The 18,725-nt window shown below is 52.5% G+C and overlaps 4 protein-coding genes across 5 annotated transcripts in view; 2 read left to right on the forward strand and 2 right to left on the reverse strand.

Annotated features, from left to right (window-relative positions):
* Positions 1–2,569, reverse strand: part of LOC119102469 (myosin-11) — a 62,328-nt gene extending 59,759 nt beyond the window's left edge. The window contains exon 1 of the mRNA XM_037225842.1: positions 2,407–2,569. The gene's annotated coding sequence lies outside the window, so the exon portion shown is untranslated. The remainder of the gene's footprint in view (positions 1–2,406) is intronic.
* Positions 2,570–4,708: 2,139 nt separating this feature from the next.
* Positions 4,709–10,712, forward strand: LOC119102470 (keratin, type I cytoskeletal 9). Its single transcript, XM_037225843.1, has 5 exons — positions 4,709–4,724; positions 7,376–7,433; positions 7,818–7,936; positions 8,930–9,432; positions 9,825–10,712. Exons 1-5 carry the CDS (start codon positions 4,709–4,711, stop codon positions 10,653–10,655), a joined length of 1,527 nt encoding a protein of 508 aa, XP_037081738.1. The 3' UTR covers positions 10,656–10,712.
* Positions 10,713–13,327: 2,615 nt separating this feature from the next.
* On the forward strand, positions 13,328–18,195 carry LOC119102471 (collagen alpha-1(I) chain). The gene is made up of 3 exons (XM_037225844.1): positions 13,328–14,036; positions 15,174–17,335; positions 18,167–18,195. The coding sequence occupies exons 2-3, from the start codon at positions 16,288–16,290 to the stop codon at positions 18,193–18,195; spliced, it is 1,077 nt and encodes a 358-aa protein (XP_037081739.1). The 5' UTR covers positions 13,328–14,036; positions 15,174–16,287.
* The window catches only part of LOC119103288 (troponin C), a 30,120-nt gene continuing 29,356 nt past the window's right edge, over positions 17,962–18,725 (reverse strand). For both annotated transcript variants that reach the window (XM_037226753.1, XM_037226752.1), the window contains exon 6: positions 17,962–18,231. In XM_037226753.1, coding sequence (XP_037082648.1) covers positions 18,206–18,231 — 26 coding nt within the window. In that variant the 3' untranslated portion in view covers positions 17,962–18,205. The remainder of the gene's footprint in view (positions 18,232–18,725) is intronic.

Here is an 18,725-nt window from a genome sequence, read left to right on the forward strand (position 1 = left end):
TCCATACTGAGGTTACCCTTTTTTTGTTCAGTCAGCCGTTCATTACACGACCAAAATTAACTTTGTTACCAAGGTTAATGTTTTACCAAGGTTAATATTGCTTCGGCTTCAGCGACCAGAGAGATCAGATCAACTAGATCGACTAGAGAAACCTGAAGATTAGGTCAACATTTACGGACTGGGAGAGCCTATGATCGGCTGCATCGTGGGCTGGGTGCACCAACGAATGCCCAAAAGAACTATGCACCAAACGGAACAAAAAACAGTCCCAGCGCCCCACGCAAGGGTGACCATTTTGCTGCCAAGGCATGTGAACCTTAGATGTGGCTGGTCCTCGTCCCACATTCCAATCCTCACTTGCATGCTCGTTATGCGCCTGCGAGCTGATTCACACGAGCATGCATCCAGAAAACAAACAGGCTTACGTGAGATCCAAGGGCTGGAAAAAGTCAACGAAAGCAACCTCAAGGCTTCTTTACGATGCGCGCGCCTCTTGAAGGGGAAGTTTCGCATTTAAAGATATTGAGACAAACGTATATGATGAATGAAACTAACTTATAACGGTTTGAAAAAAATAGCAGCGATTCCGCATTCTTTGGCCACCTTGACCTTTCAAATATCAAACGAGGGCACTGACCGTGAACGAACACCATTGACCTTTTGTTCAAGAGCAGGTATCTAGGTTTGCGGCGGCTGCGTAAGGAGGTTTGGGGTACTTTGTACATCAATCTGGAGTTTGACCTTGTTTGACCTTATTTGATCCCAAGATCACGACCTAGGCACTTCAAATCTCGACAGAAGTGAGATTGCGTACAGACTAATCCACCTGGTGAATTTAGTGTATCTAGCTATATTAGACTTTGAGATCTCGGGGAGGGAGGGAGGGGGAGTCAAATGACCCACCACCCGAACGAAGGGTATTCATCTGGACACCCGGGCGCGTGTTAAATGGCTATATCAGTTCAAAACCCCATACAGATGTGGAGCGCTCCGTGTAAGTCACGCTGGTGAAAGCATCAAGTGAAGCTCGTTCCCAACGCGAAATGCGAAGCTTGTTTTATCGCTGGACTACCGTGAACAGTCATTAGTAACTAAGCAGTTCATGTAGCACCTTTATCGAGAGATTTCTGCATTGTAAAGTAATCGTGTTTCATGTCATACTGAGAAGACCTAGGATAACCTGTATGTCGGATCGATACCTCACAGATTTATATCACACAGGACGACCCATCAGGAGGCCCCAGTCCCACATTGCCATGCACGAGCGTGAAGCAGACACTAAAACTAAGAGCCGATTTCACCATTCCTTTGCATGAGTTCGTTTTGCTTCATCTGAGGCGATATGAGGTTTGCCTCGGTCTACTATGAGCTTTTGGCTTAAACTTTGATATATCAGTGTGATAAAGCCCCGATGCAGCACGCGCAAACCTCAGCGAAAATGTGGAATTAACTTCGCTACAAGTGGTAAATTCCGACCTTATCGTGACAAGACCTAGGATTGCCGTCACTTTAACCTGACCGGTCGAGATTGAGACAAAATCGTGCAGGCAAGGACATTTTTTTTGCAATTTGCAAGGCTATTTTTTAAGGCGTTGTTACAATCTGTACGCGGTCCTGCTCAGCCTATAATGCCTTGCTTTCCCGAAATACAACATAATGATAACGGCAGAGCCATATTCCCACACGCCACGCATTCACAGAGCGCCATAACGGTGACGTAATGCATCATGGGCAATGACAACGCGTGAGCTTTAGTAGAGCACCCTTGCCTAGGACGAAGCCCTTTAAAAAATGTAAATAGCATAATAGCGCCGACAATTTCTTGAAATTTAACGTAACGTAACGTAACCTAAACTAGCCTAACGTAATCTAGCCTAACCTAACCTGACCTAGCCTCGTCTAAACCAACCTAACCTAACCTTTTTCTTATCATTCAACTTAAGTGAGTGTTCCGCCTCATGCTCAGGTGACTCGTCGACCAATCAACGTTCAATACAATCTTTTGACGCTTCTACGTAATGCGAACGTCGTCCCTGGTGGAGGATCGTGGTTATTTTATTTTGAAGGGTAAAATCCTGCGATTTCCCTACTCTCTGACTATCGCTGGTATTATGAAAAAAGTCGCCCTTCGTGCGCAGTTCTATTTTGAAAAGAGGTGCGAATTTTAATTAGCACCAATGGCTTATAGACATCTTTCGCATCGTGCTGTTAAATCTTGAATACTATATGATGAGTTGATTGTTCTTTGCATAGGTAGACACAAAATAAACGCAAATTGGGGTCACCCTGACCACCATTCAGTGCAACAACTGAAGGCCTTCAGGATTTCCATAAAGCGTCTTTGATTTCGTATCTTAAAATGCGCAAATTAGTTGTCCGTTTTCCCCTATTTCACTGTCCACTTACCTGAGCCAAGCTCCGGTCATATTATCCAGTGGCCAACTCGAGGAACACTGCACCAATTCACTGACCCCACCTGGCCGTCATAACGCGGCCCGTCACCACCAAGCACCAGCCCGCACGCCGCACCACGGCTTCGGCCCGGCACCTCTCGCACTGCTGCCTCCAAGCAAACGCTGACGGCGAGCGGCCACGGCCGTCGCCTGGCCGACCGCCCGGCCGAGGCTCGACCTGTCACCCTGCCCCGGGCTATTCCTGGGCGTCACGGAGAGCCGAGCGGGCACACAGGCTGTAGCGACGGCGGACACGTCAGCTGTGTGACCGAGTCAGAAACGAGGCAAGACACGCGGGCTGTAGCGACGGCGGACACGTCAGCTGTGTGACCGAGTCAGAACTGAGACGATACACACGGGCTGTAGCGACGGCGGACGCGTCAGCTGTGTGACCAAGTCATGATCGAGACGAGACACACGGGCTGTAGCGACGGCGGACACGTCAGTTGTGTGACCAAGTCAGAACCGAGACAAGACACACGGGCTGTAGCGACGGCGGACACATCAGCTGTGTGGCCAAATCAGAACCGAGACGAGACATACGGCTTGTAGCGACGACTGACACGTCAGCTGTGTGGCCAAGTCAGAACCGAGACGAGGCATACGGGTTGTAGCGACGGCCGACACGTCAGCTGTGTGACCGAGCCAGGACCAGTACAAGACGCACGGGCTGTAGCGACAGTAGAAATGTCAGCTGTGTGACCAAGTCAGAACCAGCATAAGATACGCCGGCTGTAGCGACGGCGGACACAGCAGCTGTGTGACCAAGTCAGGCTCACACTTAGTTGATAAGATGCGCAGGATGTCAGAAACATCAGGAGATGCTGCGTGTCAAAATCTGATCATTGACCAGGCGTGTCATTGTGCCTTGCCATTCGGTCGGCAATAACATAGCTTCATAAACTGAACTATGTAGATGCATTGCCAGGACCTGTCATTTGCTAGCTAATCCAGCAAATCGGCTAACACCCGCTGCAACGCTGTTGTTGTTTTGGAAACCAAGCCACAGAGCGCATCGTTTGGTGGGGATTTCCATGTGCCATTATCATCTGCAAGGGAGCGTCTTTTTTTGGAGGAGCGTGTTGCTGGAGCCTGCCTGCCATGCGCTACTTTAGAGCATATTTCGCAACGTTTGGACTATGTGCACCACGTTCTACATTGGTGATCTGAGAGCAACGTAGCACTAACATCGGCCTGTTCGCAGTGTTGCCGGATGCTTTTCCCCTGAATGGGGAATGCACTAACATTCATCTTAGAGAAATGTCAACAGGGCCTCATGAAAATGGCATTAAGTGGACTTGAAACTAGAAGAATCTGCAACGTGCGTTTATGTTACGCCTCGCTCCTAGACAGTTGGTGTCACCCATGAGGCACAACAGTGTGACGCCACCTGTGTTTTGACGTTTGACCCATGTTCAACGAACGGCGCATCAGCCGTTGCTGTGGTTGCAACGTGCAGACCGATGCATTTGTATTGGCTCACAGTCAACCAATGGAACGAACCGCTCATCGAGCTATTAAATTAAGTATTTCCACCGTTGATGTAAGTCATGTCGAGCCTCAGCCTGCAGCAAGGCGCGCAGCGGGCCACGGCGCGCTCGGCCAGCCTGCCCAGGCCCGGCGGCGCGGCACGGAGGCTGGCGGCGGGGCGACCGCTGCAGCTGGGCCGCAGACGGCGGCAGCCGCCGGCCGCGCCGCCCGGCTCCCGGCCGGCGCCGGCCGGGCGGCGGCCTGCGTCCGACGCAGCCGACCGCCGCGCGCCGCCGCGTGTATTTTTACGCGGGGACCCGGCGTCGACGTCGACTTTGGCAGCGACGACGGCGGCGACGGCGGTCCGAGAATGTGTGGTGCCGCGGGCGCGGCCGCTCCAAGAAAAACAGGGCCGGCGCGCCGGGCGCCCAGCTGCCGTCGTGACGTAGGCGGGACGGCAGCTGAGCGACCGGCCGCTGCGCCTGGGGGTCGGAAGCGTCGGCCACGTCGATGGTGGACACGCATGATGACGCATCGCAGATCTGGAGCAGGGACGGACAGTGCTGGCGGCTGTGTGCGGCTGTTAGACACACTATCAGCGGCTGGGAATGTTAGTTGAAAAGGAGCCAGCCACCTCCTGCCGCGCTGCATGAATTTAACCCACATTGGTTAATAACCAGCTCACGCGCCCTGCAAATGCGTCATCTCTGCAAAGGTAATGAAGTTCGGAGAGAGTAACAAATATGGCCAATGTTTTTTATAACGGGAGGTCAAATAAGGATCACATGTATCCTCCCACAGGTAAGCAAGGTCCGCCTTTTCCCGCCTTCCAGCACGCTATTCATATATGACACGTAACCATACAGAATGTAGCCTAGCAGTTAGAATAAGGCTAGCAAGAAGTAGGAGGAGAATTTCCGCGGTAAGTACCATAATATCAGCCCTCAAGAGATTCTTCTTGACTCACGTCCATGCATTCCCGATAAACTTAACGATAACTTTTCGTCCGCAGCATCACGTTCCTACCGTTTGTCGCGCATCTCGTTTCTTTCCGTACCACATCGGACGTTTGACTCTGGACGAGATCTCAGCGAATGCAATGAGTCCCGAACTACATCATGGGTCGATCTGACCTACTGACTACCAAACCCCGGAATCCACAGCACGGCCGTTAACGTTGGTGATTCAGCCGGGCCGCTGGAGCGCGAGCTTTCTTTTGGCGTGAATGAGTCGAAAAGCTTTCAATGGCCACACTCGTGGGGTGAAAAGCGGGGCAGAGCAGGTTTTGGAATGTGGCTTGTTTAGTGGACCCAAACGACACACTGCATAAAGGGAATGGATTCAGTCGCTCCTATAAAGTATAATGCGACGCATTTACGCCGTGCAGTGTCAGTTTCGGGACCTGAACAATTCAATTGGCAGACCAAATTGTACTCTTCCTGACGCTCTTCAAACTAAACCACTTTTAAAGATGATATTTTCCTATTAATGTCGACATCCTAACGCTTACACTCGGCTTGGAATTCACACCAACACAGCAATCACATGTGTAGTCGGCGACAAACTACTCAGCAGAGACAATTCTCGTACATTTTTCCTTCTTTACCTTGTGCTGCGCATATTTGCTTCCAGGTATTGTTCGTCACCTGCAGGCGGTTTCATGCTGACGGGGCTGTTGCTCACGTTTAACCATTCGCTTTTTACTCTCTTGTGCAGTACGCACAACGTACATGACATCTCCTAGGCCTAAGGACCGGTCGATGAGCTGCAGCATCTCCCCGCCGCTAGCGCTGCCTCGCGGTACATCGCTGAAACCCCTGCGCAGCGGTGCCGGGCCGCCACCTCTTGCCGACCGCGTGAACCCGCGTGACCCGGCCGGCCATACAGCCGGCCCCGCGGGCCGCGATCTGCCGCTGCAGAGCCGGCGGCCGGGTGGCGACCACGGCGGGGTAGACGAGACGCGACGGACATAAGGTGGCATGCATGACATGAAACATATATACATAACATTTCAATATCGCGGTAAAAAGGTGACAATAAAAGGTTTTTTCGTTTTTAAGTTGTGTGTTGTGCTGGTTTTACGATTTTTTTGGTGAAATGTCATCAGTTATATGCATGACAGCCAGGTATCACGCTATAAAACGTGACATTCCATATAATAACTTAAATTTACATATCAAAACAGACACCATTTGAAATCAGTGACAGCGACTTAGCCTTGAAATGATTCATTCGGTTATTCTAAAGAGCACCTTCCTTTTCCATGTCAAATTGCCGGCGAAGAAATTCATGATATAGGTCATAAGTGATGATACCTTCATTGAATTTCTGCATCATGCTAAGCTGCTTCCCCATCAAAATGCGTCTACTCATTGCCTTCCCCTGGGGAAACCGACCAGCAGATCAGCTTCCTTGCGTACGATTACTCGCCTAAAGGAGAATCGATTATCTCTCTTGAGGATCCAACAGTTTTATCGGCGGTCCAAAATTTTTGCACTTAAAAAATAGTGTAGCCACTCGTCAACCAGAATACGTTCTTCACAGAGCGGTTTGTCTTTGGCCTGCCTTGAGGAAAGATATTCTTACGTAAGGAAAAATCGATGGAAGATTCTAAACTGCAAACTTTGCAGCTTAGCGAATACTTTTATTCACATGGCAGATCACATATAAGAGGGCAGCCGTCTCCAGCTTCAATCCCCCCGACTCCCATCAAACTTGCGCGGTGGATACAGTGCTTTTAAGCACCATGTCATACCAATGGTGACATCTTGCTTGCTGCCAAATCAGGGATTTTCATTTGTGGTTAATGCGGGCTACCGAGTCCTCCCCCCTCCCACCTATGAGGGTGGGGGAACTGCCATCCGGGGGCATGGCTCGCCATGAACGAAACTAATTAACAGCCTTGAAGTGTCTATAAATACTAAACGTGTACGAAAAAATATTATTTTGTCATAACCAACGACACTGACACGACACTAGCGTTCTTATTTGTTATTTATGCTAGGCGTTAAAATTATCAGGCCTTATCTTGTCGTATTGTCTCAAAAGGAAATAGAGTAAATGTGAATATCTATCACCATACACTATTTTCAAAACTTACTCAGCTTTTCGACTGTTCGAAAAAATTGTTTTTTAAAGAATGGAGCAATTCTTAGAACACTAGCTCTAGCAGTTGGAAATGTTGCTATAATATAACTCCAGGGAGGGCGGGGGAATGTGGCAAACCCGCGTGAAGATTATATTCCTATACGAGCGAACAGTGCTATCGAGAACTGAACAGTCTCTGCGCAGACGCCGGGGTGGTTATACGCTTCTATGTCATGGTGTGTTCATTGCCTGTGTGCGTTGCGCCGCGGCCCTCTGATGGCGCCGCCGCTCGGATCACCACCCATAGCCTGAGGGCACGGGTTGGCGCCCCACGTGACTCAGTGTTGACCTCTGACCTGGCTCAGCTGAGGAGCGGCAGTCGTGGAAGGGCGGCCGGACAGGTAGCGCGCGTTATCGAATCAGGTGAGCGGAGCTGTTTGGGGGTAGTGTGGTCTGTGGTTTGGACGCTATGACTGGTTTATCCCGTTTCTGTGGCATGTTGTGTTAAATGCGGTGGCCTGTGTTTGCTGTTCAGGTTAGCTCCTAGCTATACAGTGCTGGTCTCTTCCTGAGTTCCCTTGTATTGTTGCAGTAGCACGAGTTTCGTCGCACAATGTCTTGTGCTATTTTTTGGCAGTGCCGTGAACACGCTGTCGCGTGCATATGCGCGACCACATTGGTTAGGTAGCTAGTCGTATGTCTGAGCTCCGACATTTTGCGTGGAGAAATGTCTGGAAACCCAGAGTTTTGAAAGCGACCTTTTCATTTGCTGCCGCCGGCCTGAGCCGGCCCTGCCTGCCGTTTCAGGATGCTGTGGCTGTTAGTGGTCAGTTTGGCGCTCTGTGCCCATGGCCAGGAGCAAGGCTACTACGAGAGCTACCAGGCCCACCGGCAAGCCAATCTGAACCAGTTCAGCGGACGGCCAGGTTAGTCTCCCGTAGATGTGGACCGCTCGGGCTGCTGGCGTAAGACTTGGATCGCTCTGGCTTCTCATACAAACTGGTGGCCGAGTGATGGTACGCTCGCAAATTGGTGGTACGGTGGCCGCTGAGCTCGTGGCGCGGCGGTCTGGTACCTGGCCTGTTGGGCGTCGCGGGGCGGTGTCCGCGGAGCTCGCGCGCGGCGGTCTGGTGGTCGGTCCCGCTGCGTGGCGGTGTCCGCGGAACTCGTGCGCTGCGGTCTGGTTCCTGGCCTGTCGGCCGCCGCGCGGCGGTGTCTACGGAGTTTTGCGCGGGGGCTGGTACCCGGCGGTCTGGTACCCGGCGGTCCGGTGCCTGGCCTGTCGGCCGCTGCTGGGCGGTGTCGGCGGAGCTTGTGCGCGGCAGTCTGGTACCCGGCGGTCTGGTGCCTGGCTTGTCGGCGCGTCGCCCGCGGCAGTCCGGTGACTGGTCCGGCTGCCTTTGCAGTCCCTGGCGTGCACAAGACTTCAAAGGCTAGCGTATTTCGATTGGTGTCGTTACTGCGCGGCTCGCTGACGCTGGAGCTGTGACAGATGCGTTTAGACGCATGGAGTATTAGTTGATATGTGTGACATGGGCATTGTAGAGTTGACTGACTCGGCGATCCTAGCAAGAGCAAAATTTTGCTCATCCGTCCAACAGACGAGGAGATACAACTGTTATACTCGATATCCTGTCGCAATTCATGATTCGGGAGGTACAACGAGGCACGGAGCTTTTCACGGGCGCGGCTAAAATGAAGGCTTAAAAACCAGCGGTCTATCGGATATATCGTAAAAGGCATAAGGCATGCCAATACATCCTATGTGCAATGAGACGTAGCAGTTTTCGGCAGGTGAGTACACGGTGTATATACGTTTGTATACAAACTTGAGAGGAAACATTGCCAGCCGAGCTCACTGGATTTCCGGGCGAGCACTGCGATGTTTGTGTTTGTGATGGTGGCCGCATGTTTCGCAGATTCTGCCGGGACATTTGTCCGGTTCGGCAGCGGTGGCGCCTCTGGCGGCAGCTCTGGCGCCTCTGGCGGCGGCTCTGGCGCTTCTGGATCTGGGGCCACCGGAGGATCAGGCGGCGACAGCGTTGTCACTGAAACTACCACGGGCGGGTTCGCAGTCTTCAGACCATCCGGAGGTTCCGGCGCTTCCGGAGGCTCCGGCGCTTCCGGCGGCGCCGGCTCCTCTGGAGGTTCCGGCGCCGGCTCCGTCTCTGGGCGGTTCTCCGGCCCCGCTCTCGACGCGTCCTTCTCGTGCCCCACCTCGACGCGCATAGTTACCAGCACCAGGTTCGCGTACACCACGTCCACCAACCAGCTCCACGCTGTGGACGCGACTGTCCAGACGAAGTACGTGACTGCCACCGTGCTTCGGCCCACGCCCTTCACGATCACCCACTACGTGACCCAGGTCAACCCCGGGAACATCGGCACCGCCCAGAGGATCATCACAAACACCGCCTACAGGGTAAGCGCTTTGCATCGTCTGCATCGTTCTCGTAGCCTTTTTCTCCCTTTTCTTCGTCCCTCCCGCTGGCGGACAATTGTCCGCTCCTATCTCTGGCAGACAAGAACGCTGCGATCATGCTGCACAGCTTTATGAAAGCGGTGCTTGGAAATTTGTCCGCTCCTATCTCTGGCAGACAGGAACGCTGCGATCATGCTGCACAGCTTTATGAAAGCGGTGCTTGGAAATATTTCTACACCTGATAATCGGTTAATATTTTTTCATTGTAGGGTTATCTGCTCGCTTTGGTTACTTGGAACTAGCGATAGCACGTCGACCCCGTATGTGCTTCGTAGTATAGTTTTCCTGGTTGCTGTTCATGCCCCATCATCGCCCGAATCCATTTCTTCCAGGTGGCGACCAACTTCCTGGTCGAGACCCGGCTGCGGACTGTGACCGATCACGTCTCCTTCACGGATACAGTAAACAACTACGTGACGGTGACCGTCACTGTGCCGGTGCAGACGACGGTGACGGCAGTCATGACCACCTTCAAGACGTTCGTCACGTCCAGCACTTTCGTACGGACCGAGCTGCGCACGGTGACGCGCACGCGCACGGCCGTGACGACGAGCGTCGTGTTCGATGGCACATCGGTGGTCAACACCGAGTACCGCACACTGCGCACCACCATCACGAGAGATGTGTTCAGCACGCTGCCGACCTTCACCCAGACGCAAACTGTGACTGTGTGCGACCTCTTCACCGTCGGTCAGTCTGGTGACAGCACAGTCCGTTTTGGTAGTTCTTCCGGTAGTTCTTCCGGTAGTTCTTCCGGTAGTTTTTCCTCCGGTAGTTCTTCCGGTAGTTCTTCCGGTAGTTCTTCCAGTAGTTCTTCCGGCGGTTCCGGCGGTTCGTCCGACCCAGTGGCTACCTCTACGTTCACATCTTCTTTGTTCAGATTTGGATCTGTATCGGACGGCTCTGGAATTGGTGGCTCTGGGGATGCTGGGGCCGGATCTGGTGGCTCTGGATCGGGGGATGCCGGGTCCGGATCTGGCGGATCAGGGTTTCACCAGGGTGGGTTTGGTACCAGATTCAGCTCGTCTGGATCATTTAGCACTGGTTCCGGCGGCAGCTCCGGCGGTAGCTCCGGTAGCTCCGGTGGTCGATTCAGCTCCTCCGGGGGCAGATTCACTGGCCAAGATGGCTTCGGCGGGCAGGGCTATTACGGTGAATATTGACCGAGTGACCTACGCTGTACGAAATTAGTGTGATTAATAAAAAATTGAGAACTCTTCTTCCCAACTGTTTCAGGCGTCTGAAGGCGCCTCGCACGGGAACCGGTATGATCTGAGAGGACCGGCATGATCTGAACGACTCGTGAAACATTTCAAACCCAGGCTGTGCTGCGCCTTGGCTGCGAGACGTTTTTCCTGCCGGGATCGCTTAACTTTGCGCCACGTTGAATGAGCTGTCGCCATTCAGAATGATTGAATCTGAAGACAAGGCGTCCGCCTAATTGAATCGGAAGACAAGGCGTCCACTATCTGAGCGAATAGATAGCATATGGGTTGTTTGTCTGGTTTGAAGATGCGGCTCCGAGAGAGTGGAAGGGGGCCTGGCACTAAGCATCTTATTTGGACAATACGCAGGACTACGCTAAAGTACAAACTAACGTGCGAGGTTTTTTATTGAGCCTTCTGACATATAAAGAATGTTTCGGAAGGTTTATTATCGCAAGACCAGATCGTCTGAGAAGTTGAAGCGAAAGGCGATTGTGTCCTGTCCGCGAAGTAAATGACTTGACTCTTGTTCGAAGACACATTTTTTGCTTTAACTCTTAAAACTAGTCTTAATTTTTTCTCTCCAATATCCTGTGCTTACGCCAATGTGTGATAATATAAAGAATAGTTCATTTTTCTCCAATACCCTGTCTGCCCTCGCCATTGAATTTGTTCATCCTTGCTCCCGCCATTCTCGAACACCTGGGTTACCTGGCAACTGTTCGGCTTCAACACTGTTGTTGCTTTACCAACTGCAACAAAGGATACTGTTCTGAAGTGGGAACGTATTTAATCATTGGTTCGAGGTGGCACATCGCGATACACATATTAATGCCGCGATTTTCTTCATCTAATGGCGTTATATTACATTACTTATTGCTTCAGTCGTATCATTGCACTGCAATATCCGTGAAACAGACTGAGCAGCCCCAGCCTCTGAGGGTCTCCGGAATCTCCGAACAATATTGGTCTGTCGGTTGGACTGTCGGTGCAGCAGCCACCAGGTCTACAGCAGCCACCAGGTCTGGACCAGTTCATCATGGCGCCTCGGCCTAACGAGCTACGAGTCAGTCCTGCGCAGGGGGCTGCGGCGGTAGTCCCCGCTTGTGTCTGAGAGAGTGCGCACTTGTGTCGGAGGGCGTCTGATCATACACGCAAGAAACCTATCTCGCAAACCGGCAATGTGCAACAGCAGTCCATGTGTGCACCTCGCATGTGTCCTGCGTACCCGGGCGGGAATGTCCAGGGGCACGTGCGCACGGTCCACGCAACAGTAATCCGAGAGTGGGCACTGTCGGCCCGAACGTATTGAAGGCTCGTCCTATTCAATGCACAGTGCCTAGTCATCAGCTTTTAGAGCCGCATTTCCAAGACCGACGACTACGCCTGACGCAGAGAGAAAGGCCTGAGCGGTTGCAGGACATACCAGGGACCCTGTCAAGTTCGTGGCAACCCGCATTCAAGCGCCCTCTTCTGGTCTGAGTGCTCTATAAGGTTCTAAACGGTGAAATTAAACGGCTCATAATATCTGATAAACGCTTCGAAATATTATCCAGTGTTACTGATTATGCCTCCTGACACAATCGACTTTGTTCGCACTGCTTTTGAGTATCACAGTGGAAAACTGTGTGAAACCTGCCCTGAAGCTCTGATAAAATTATGAACCTAAGTGCTAAAAAATGTCAACGGGTGCGTAACGAATGGGTACAACTGCCTGTATATGGCTGGGCATGGTTACACCTGCACACCATGGATAGCGAGTGGATTGGGGAAGGACATCGTACATTTGCAAGCCTCTGCATTCTGAGCCCAGCAGGCTCCTCTGCTGAACAAATCATGCATCGCAAACCTGGTATCTTTAAGCAGGAGGATGTGGTTATGTCAATAGCACTTTCACTTAAAATTCAACTAGTCTGACTGGCCCATGCCGTGCAATCCAATCTGTAATGCCTCTGTGCGCGGCGGTGTGTGTTGGATAACCTGATAATGCAACATGTAGTACTCTTTAATATTCCAGTGCACGTTACTGTGTGTTCTCTGTTGCTGGAGCGCAGTTACTGTAGAGTTATATATGTGACACATCCTTCGAAAGTAATGGCAGCTCAGCCTGACAGTAATGTGAGTCAACAAACAAGACACTGTGGCGTGTTCCTCGACTGCAGCGGATCTACTGACGCTATGCAGCCATTATGATCCGCCCTGAGCGACATGCCTACAAAGATAAGCGAAGAGCATGACACGCCCAGGAATACTGAGCCAAAGAGTGAGAGAAAATCTGGCAAGTCTGCAGGAAAACAAAAAGGCAAGAAGCGCAATGTCAAAAAGAAAGCAAAAACAGCGCCAAAAACTGGTTTTGCGAAGTTTCTTGACGACGTACGAAAAAAATGTTCATGGGAGCCGTTTCCAACGCGTGCTCATCACGTTGACAGGGTCAACAAGATTAACAAGTATGTTCTCATTGTCGTTATCAGCATATTCTGGTGCACAAGCGTGATTATGATATGCATCGGTGCATATGTCATCAATACGCGAAAATTGAATGAGGAAGCATCGCCTGATACTTTTTCAATTCGCGTTTTAAGTTTTTCTACTATACTGCTGTTGATGGGTCTCATAGCGTTCACTTTCACGCTTTTTGGAATCATTGGAGTGTTGCGTGAGAATGTAATATTGATACGCATTTTTTACGTATCGCTCATCGCATTCCTCACAGTCAAGCTATGCACGGTCGCGTTTGTGTTTGTCTTCGCTGGAACTGCCAGGTCTATTATCGTGAATTCTATCAATGACCAAGTGATCACCAGCTACCGAGCCAATACGGACATCGAAACGACTATGGACTATTTGCAAGACACGTTTCAGTGCTGCGGGCTCAGGGAAGATGGCTTCAAAGACTGGTCTAGGAGTGTCTACTTTAACTGCTCGGAGGAAAGCCCGAGTGCGGAGCGCTGCGGCGTCCCCTGGTCCTGCTGCAGAAACGGAACTGGCGTAGATAACCCGCTCTGTGGACGCAACATGCAAAAACTAGACCGCAACATCGCCAGCAGAACGATCTTCACAAGAGGCTGTCTTCTGGCGGTGCAGTTCTGGGCGAGAAACCACGCCATTTTTGTCGGAATCCTTCTTTTGCTCGAAACATTCGTGCTAGTGGTGTTGATCTTCCAGTGCATTCACATGGTGAACGAATTGCAAATGATGGCGGGTGTGTATCGCGGGCCGTGGTGGCAATGGGTCGGTAAACCCAGGCCTCCGAGAGAGCCACCAGTCTGTCGGCAGCCGGACGGCTCAGCACCAGCGCCAGTCCATGTCATCGAGGCTCCAGAACCTTACATCCTTAAGGTAACCGGGATTTTTACCAAACCTATTGCGCGCTTTAGGCAGGTGTATTTCCAGATATTTCACGAAAAAATGCAGGGTTATTCCGTTTTAAGTGTATCACAGCTGCTGATCTATTGCTCAATTAGCCAAGGATTTTATCAGTAAAATAAAAATGACCAATGTTTAACGTTGTGCCACTCCAAAGTTATCCATAGTACGTCGTAGGAACATGCGATGCCAGCGTTTTACCGCGATAGTTCCTCGTTTCTACACAGGTCAAGTTTAATTAGTTTCAGTTGCCTGTCAGTGGTCGCACAGTTGATTCCTAGCTTCACTGGTTTTGTAAATACTGCTTTGTTTGCGTCTGGCAGCTCATCCACGCTGCGGTAACGTGTCTATTAATTCAGTAACGCACGCTGATCTGTAGGACAGCGGTCAGGATTTTCATAACGGGAGGGAGAAGAAAGCTCATTTAACACACTTTTTTAGGAAACCAAAGGAGACATCTATAACGCTGAAGCAAAATATGTGGGCCCGGAAGGGGGGAGGCTCCTCCTGCACCCATGCTGTTCTGTCGTCCCGCATGCGCACGGACATGATGGCTGCAGTGTGTTTAGCTGTGTTCCGTTCTCTGCAGCCGGAGCAGACGAAGCCGCGCTATATCAGGGTGCAGTGTGTTAAGCTGTGTTCCGTTCTCTGCAGCCGGAGCAGACGAAGCCGCGCTATATCAGGGTGCAGTGTGTTAAGCTGTGTCCGTTCTCTGGCAGCCGGAGCAGACGAAAGCCGCGCTATATCAGGGTGCAGTGTGTTAAGCTGTGTTCCGTTCTCTGCAGCCGGAGCAGACGAAGCCCCGCTACATCAGGCTGCAGTGTGTTGAGCTATGTTCCGTTCTCTGCAGCCAGAGCAGGTGACGCCGCCCTACATCAGGGTGCAGTGTGTTGAGCTGTGTTCCGTTCTCTGCACCCGGAGCATACGAAGCCGCGCTATATCAGGGTGCAGTGTGTTAAGCTGTGTTCCGTTCTCTGCAGCCGGAGCAGACGAAGCCGCGCTATATCAGGGTGCAGTGTGTTAAGCTGTGTTCCGTTCTCTGCAGCCGGAGCAGACGAAGCCGCGCTATATCAGGGTGCAGTGTGTTAAGCTGTGTTCCGTTCTCTGCAGCCGGAGCAGATGAAGCCGCGCTACATCAGGGTGCAGTCGTTCGACCACGGCCGACATCGGGCCGGCTCGGAGGCCGACGGCCCATTCGATCTGGTGCTGGCCTGGAACGAGCTGCTACCCGAGCCGGGGTCGACCGAGCAGCGACGCCGGTCGTCCGCTCGCAGCGTGCTGCGCAACTTCCGCGGTCGCGCCTCCCAGCTGATGAAGAAGAAGCACACCGCCCAGACCCTGCCGATGCCGCCGAGCAAGCTGCAGTGTGACACGGACCAGGGGCAAGGTCAGGCCGAGCCCAGAGAAGCCGGAGGCGACCTGGCGAAACTGGGTGGTCAAGTTGAGGCCGGGGCTGGACCGAGCCGAACCGAAAGCGGCCTGACTACACCGAGCGAAACCGGGGAAAATTACGCTGGTGTACGCACAACAGGAGGAGATCCGGCTGGACTAAACAGCATGGAAGGAGGGCTTGAACAAGAAGTTCAGAACACCATGCCTCCAGTTACTCTCGACAAGGAACAGATACGCATTGAATCCCCAACAGCAAAACATCGTATTTCGTCAATATTTCCGGATATTCATTCAGACTTGAACGGAACAGCGGAAGACACCGGGCCAAAGCGAGAAGCATCCGACGGGGAACGCGTTCAGTCAAGTGTTTCCGACATTTCCAACATACCAGTCAGTTCGCCAGATGCTGTGACAGAGCACAAGTCAGCCGAAAGTGCCACTAGTGTGTCGCCGCCACATGACCCTTTGGCCGACCATGACGCAGTGTCTTTGCCAGAACCTGGTGGCAGCACGTCTGCAGAGCCAACTGTTGACCATGAAGCTGACGCGCCAGCCCATACAATTGAAATACCAAGAAAGACACCCAAAAGCGCTCGAAAATCCAAAATGCACAGGCACAAGCACAAAAAACGCACGAGTCAGTCCGGACGGCAGCTCCCATCCAAGAGGGGATCATCTTGGTCGACTACATCTACTGACGATGTCGACGTTGTTGCTCACAGTCTAGAACGCATCGTGACGGGTCCAACTATCCAGCCAAGTCAGATACCTGACGAGTCAAATCTGGCCACGCCGGCAAAGCCAAGTGAAGACGGGTCACGTGGCTCAAACGATGTTACACATGAAGAGCAGAGTCCTACTACGGCTGCAGAGCAGGGTCAGGCCAGACCTACTGAGGCCGGTCAAGACGTGCATACCGAGCAGGGCCAAGCCAGACCTACTGGAGTCGGTCAAGGCGTGCCTACCGAGCAGGGCCAGGCCAGACCTACTGGAGCCAGTCAGGGCATGCCCTACCGAGCAAGGCCAGGCCGGACCTACTGGAGCCAGTCAGGGCATGCCCACCGAGCAAGGCCAGGCCGGACCTACTGGAGCCAGTCAGGGCATGCCTACCGAGCAAGGCCAGGCCAGACCTACTGGAGCCAGTCAGGGCATGCCTACCGAGCAAGGCCAGACCGGACCTACTGGAGCGAGTCAGGGCATGTCTATCGAGCAAGGCCAGGCCGGACCTACTGGAGCCAGTCAGGGCATGCGTACCGAGCAAGGCCAGGCCGGACCTACTGGAGCCAGTCAGGGCATGCCTACCGAGCAAGGCCAGGCCAGACCTACTGGAGCCAGTCAGGGCATGCCTACCGAGCAAGGCCAGGCCGGACCTACTGGAGCGAGTCAGGGCATGCCTACCGAGCAAGGCCAGGCCAGACCTACTGAAGCCAGCCACGGCATATCTGCCGAGCAGAGTCAGGTCAGACCGGCCAAAAGTCGGGGACAGCCGGCCAAGTCAAGTCAAGTCGTCCCTGCCGGACAGAATCAGGTGGCGCCACCTACGTTGTCAGCTGAAAGTAGATCTGCCGGGCAGAACCAGGTGGCGCCATCTATGCCGCCAGGTAAAGTCGATGAGGAGCAGGCGGAAAAGCGTGCATTGCCGTCCTGGTTAAATGAGGACGAGGCCAGCCCCCGAAAGCCCCCGGCGCCGGAGCTGTCGGCCGAGTCGGCCGACCGCCGCGGTGACGGTGGCTCAGTGGCCAAGGCCGTGTCGATGGAGCTGAAGAGCATGCTGCGTGGTCCGGAGGCGGACCGAGTCCCTGACGAGCCGGAGCGGTACGTGCCGTCTCGGGCGAGGTCGTCCGGCGCCCCGACCGGGGAGGCGGGCGGAGTGGGGCCGGGTGAGACCCTAGCGCAGTCCCCTGGGGGTCGGCCGCGGGCGTCGGCCTCCAGCCCGCCCGCTGGCCCCAGCAGCCCGCAGCCGCCGGACGCAGCCGCAGCCCAGGCCGACGCAGAGGACGCCAAGGCTGGATTGCTGTCGAACACGGCTAAACCTCCCGAAGACGGCTCCATTGACTAACGATATATAGATAGTCTTCAGTCGGAATGTAGGGATATTCTGCCCAACAAGGCAACTATGTAGTGTCATCCGGTGCCGATTGGCCAACGGTTGCTCTCGTGCTGTATTAATAAATGATCTCATACCCTTGTAAGCTATTGCGCTCCAAGATGACAGCAGTCAGGCACAGATATGCTGGCAAAAGATACCACCCCGTCGATTCCATACATGGCGTGCGAGCAAAATACGTCAACCGGTATAATTTTCTGTTTGTTTTTTCTTGTTTATTATGACTGACCTGCCGGGTCACGCTAATTAGGCTCATGTCTGCTTGACCCTTTTTGTTTAGGGACATTCGCCACAGCATTATTGACTCGCTCGTGATGTTCATGGCCGCAGGCCCTTAGGCTCCCGGCGATTGTAGTAATAGGAATGTCGATACGCCGAGTTAAAAAAAGCTGAACATCCTAATATCTGCTTGTTTATTCAAATGAGACAGCAAGGTGCATCGTGACCTTGTTGAACAGTGTACAGGCCCGACAGCATGAGCATCTGTAGAAGTTCTGAAGGACAATTCGCGAAAGGACGGCTTCACTTTTTGCAGGATCTGATTTGCAGTAATGAGTACCTGCTCCGCCAACGTCACCAGACATGATCTTCGTTTGTTCAGCAGGTCCGCAGCAGCAGAAGCAGCAGCAATAGCAGCAACACCTCAGCCCGTCATCATCTCCATAAACTCTGTAGGGATAAGACGAACCAGTTGCATCACCTATGAAATTATGTGCAACAAATTACATACCACCGGTATAAGAGTGCCATGGCCCAGACAGTTGAAGAATGGAAAACTAAGAACGTACAGAGAGTAATACAGGAGCAGGGTACAGCAACGAAGCGTGCTGGGCTGTTGTAATGGACAAGAACACAACTGAACTGAACTTCCAGCTTGGCTACTCAAACTTTACTGACCAGCCTCTTAAAGGCATGCAGCCGTCCGCCTATCTATATGACCGACGCACACGCACGTTGGCATGACTTTTCCAATTGCCAATCTATTTTGGAGCTAGTGACAAGCACTTGCTGATGAAATGAACTCGTTCTGATTCTGATGCCACCGTGAGAATTGACTTTCTGACTTAAACAGAAAATTACATGGCCAAGCTGAAAACGTGATCTATGTAATCTTGGTCAAGCTGAATATGTGATTAAAGTAGGCTTGGGTACCCATTACATTA

The sequence above is a fragment of the Pollicipes pollicipes genome, unplaced genomic scaffold (assembly GCF_011947565.3).
Source record: "Pollicipes pollicipes isolate AB1234 unplaced genomic scaffold, Ppol_2.1 Scaffold_5724;HRSCAF=6776_pilon_pilon_pilon, whole genome shotgun sequence".
Taxonomy (NCBI): Eukaryota; Metazoa; Arthropoda; class Thecostraca; order Pollicipedomorpha; family Pollicipedidae; genus Pollicipes; species Pollicipes pollicipes.

What these genes read in the sequence shown, in the direction of transcription:
- LOC119102470 (XM_037225843.1), top strand. An exon ending in AGCGCGCGTTATCGAATCAG is followed by an intron (nt 7,434 to 7,817) that starts GTGAGCGGAGCT and finishes CTGCCGTTTCAG; the next exon opens with GATGCTGTGGCTGTTAGTGG. An exon ending in CCAGTTCAGCGGACGGCCAG is followed by an intron (nt 7,937 to 8,929) that starts GTTAGTCTCCCG and finishes CATGTTTCGCAG; the next exon opens with ATTCTGCCGGGACATTTGTC.
- LOC119102471 (XM_037225844.1), top strand. Translation starts at nt 16,288, where the DNA reads ATGTTACACATGAAGAGCAGAGTCCTACTACGGCTGCAGAGCAGGGTC. An exon ending in GGCGGGCGGAGTGGGGCCGG is followed by an intron (nt 17,336 to 18,166) that starts GTGAGACCCTAG and finishes TTTGTTCAGCAG; the next exon opens with GTCCGCAGCAGCAGAAGCAG.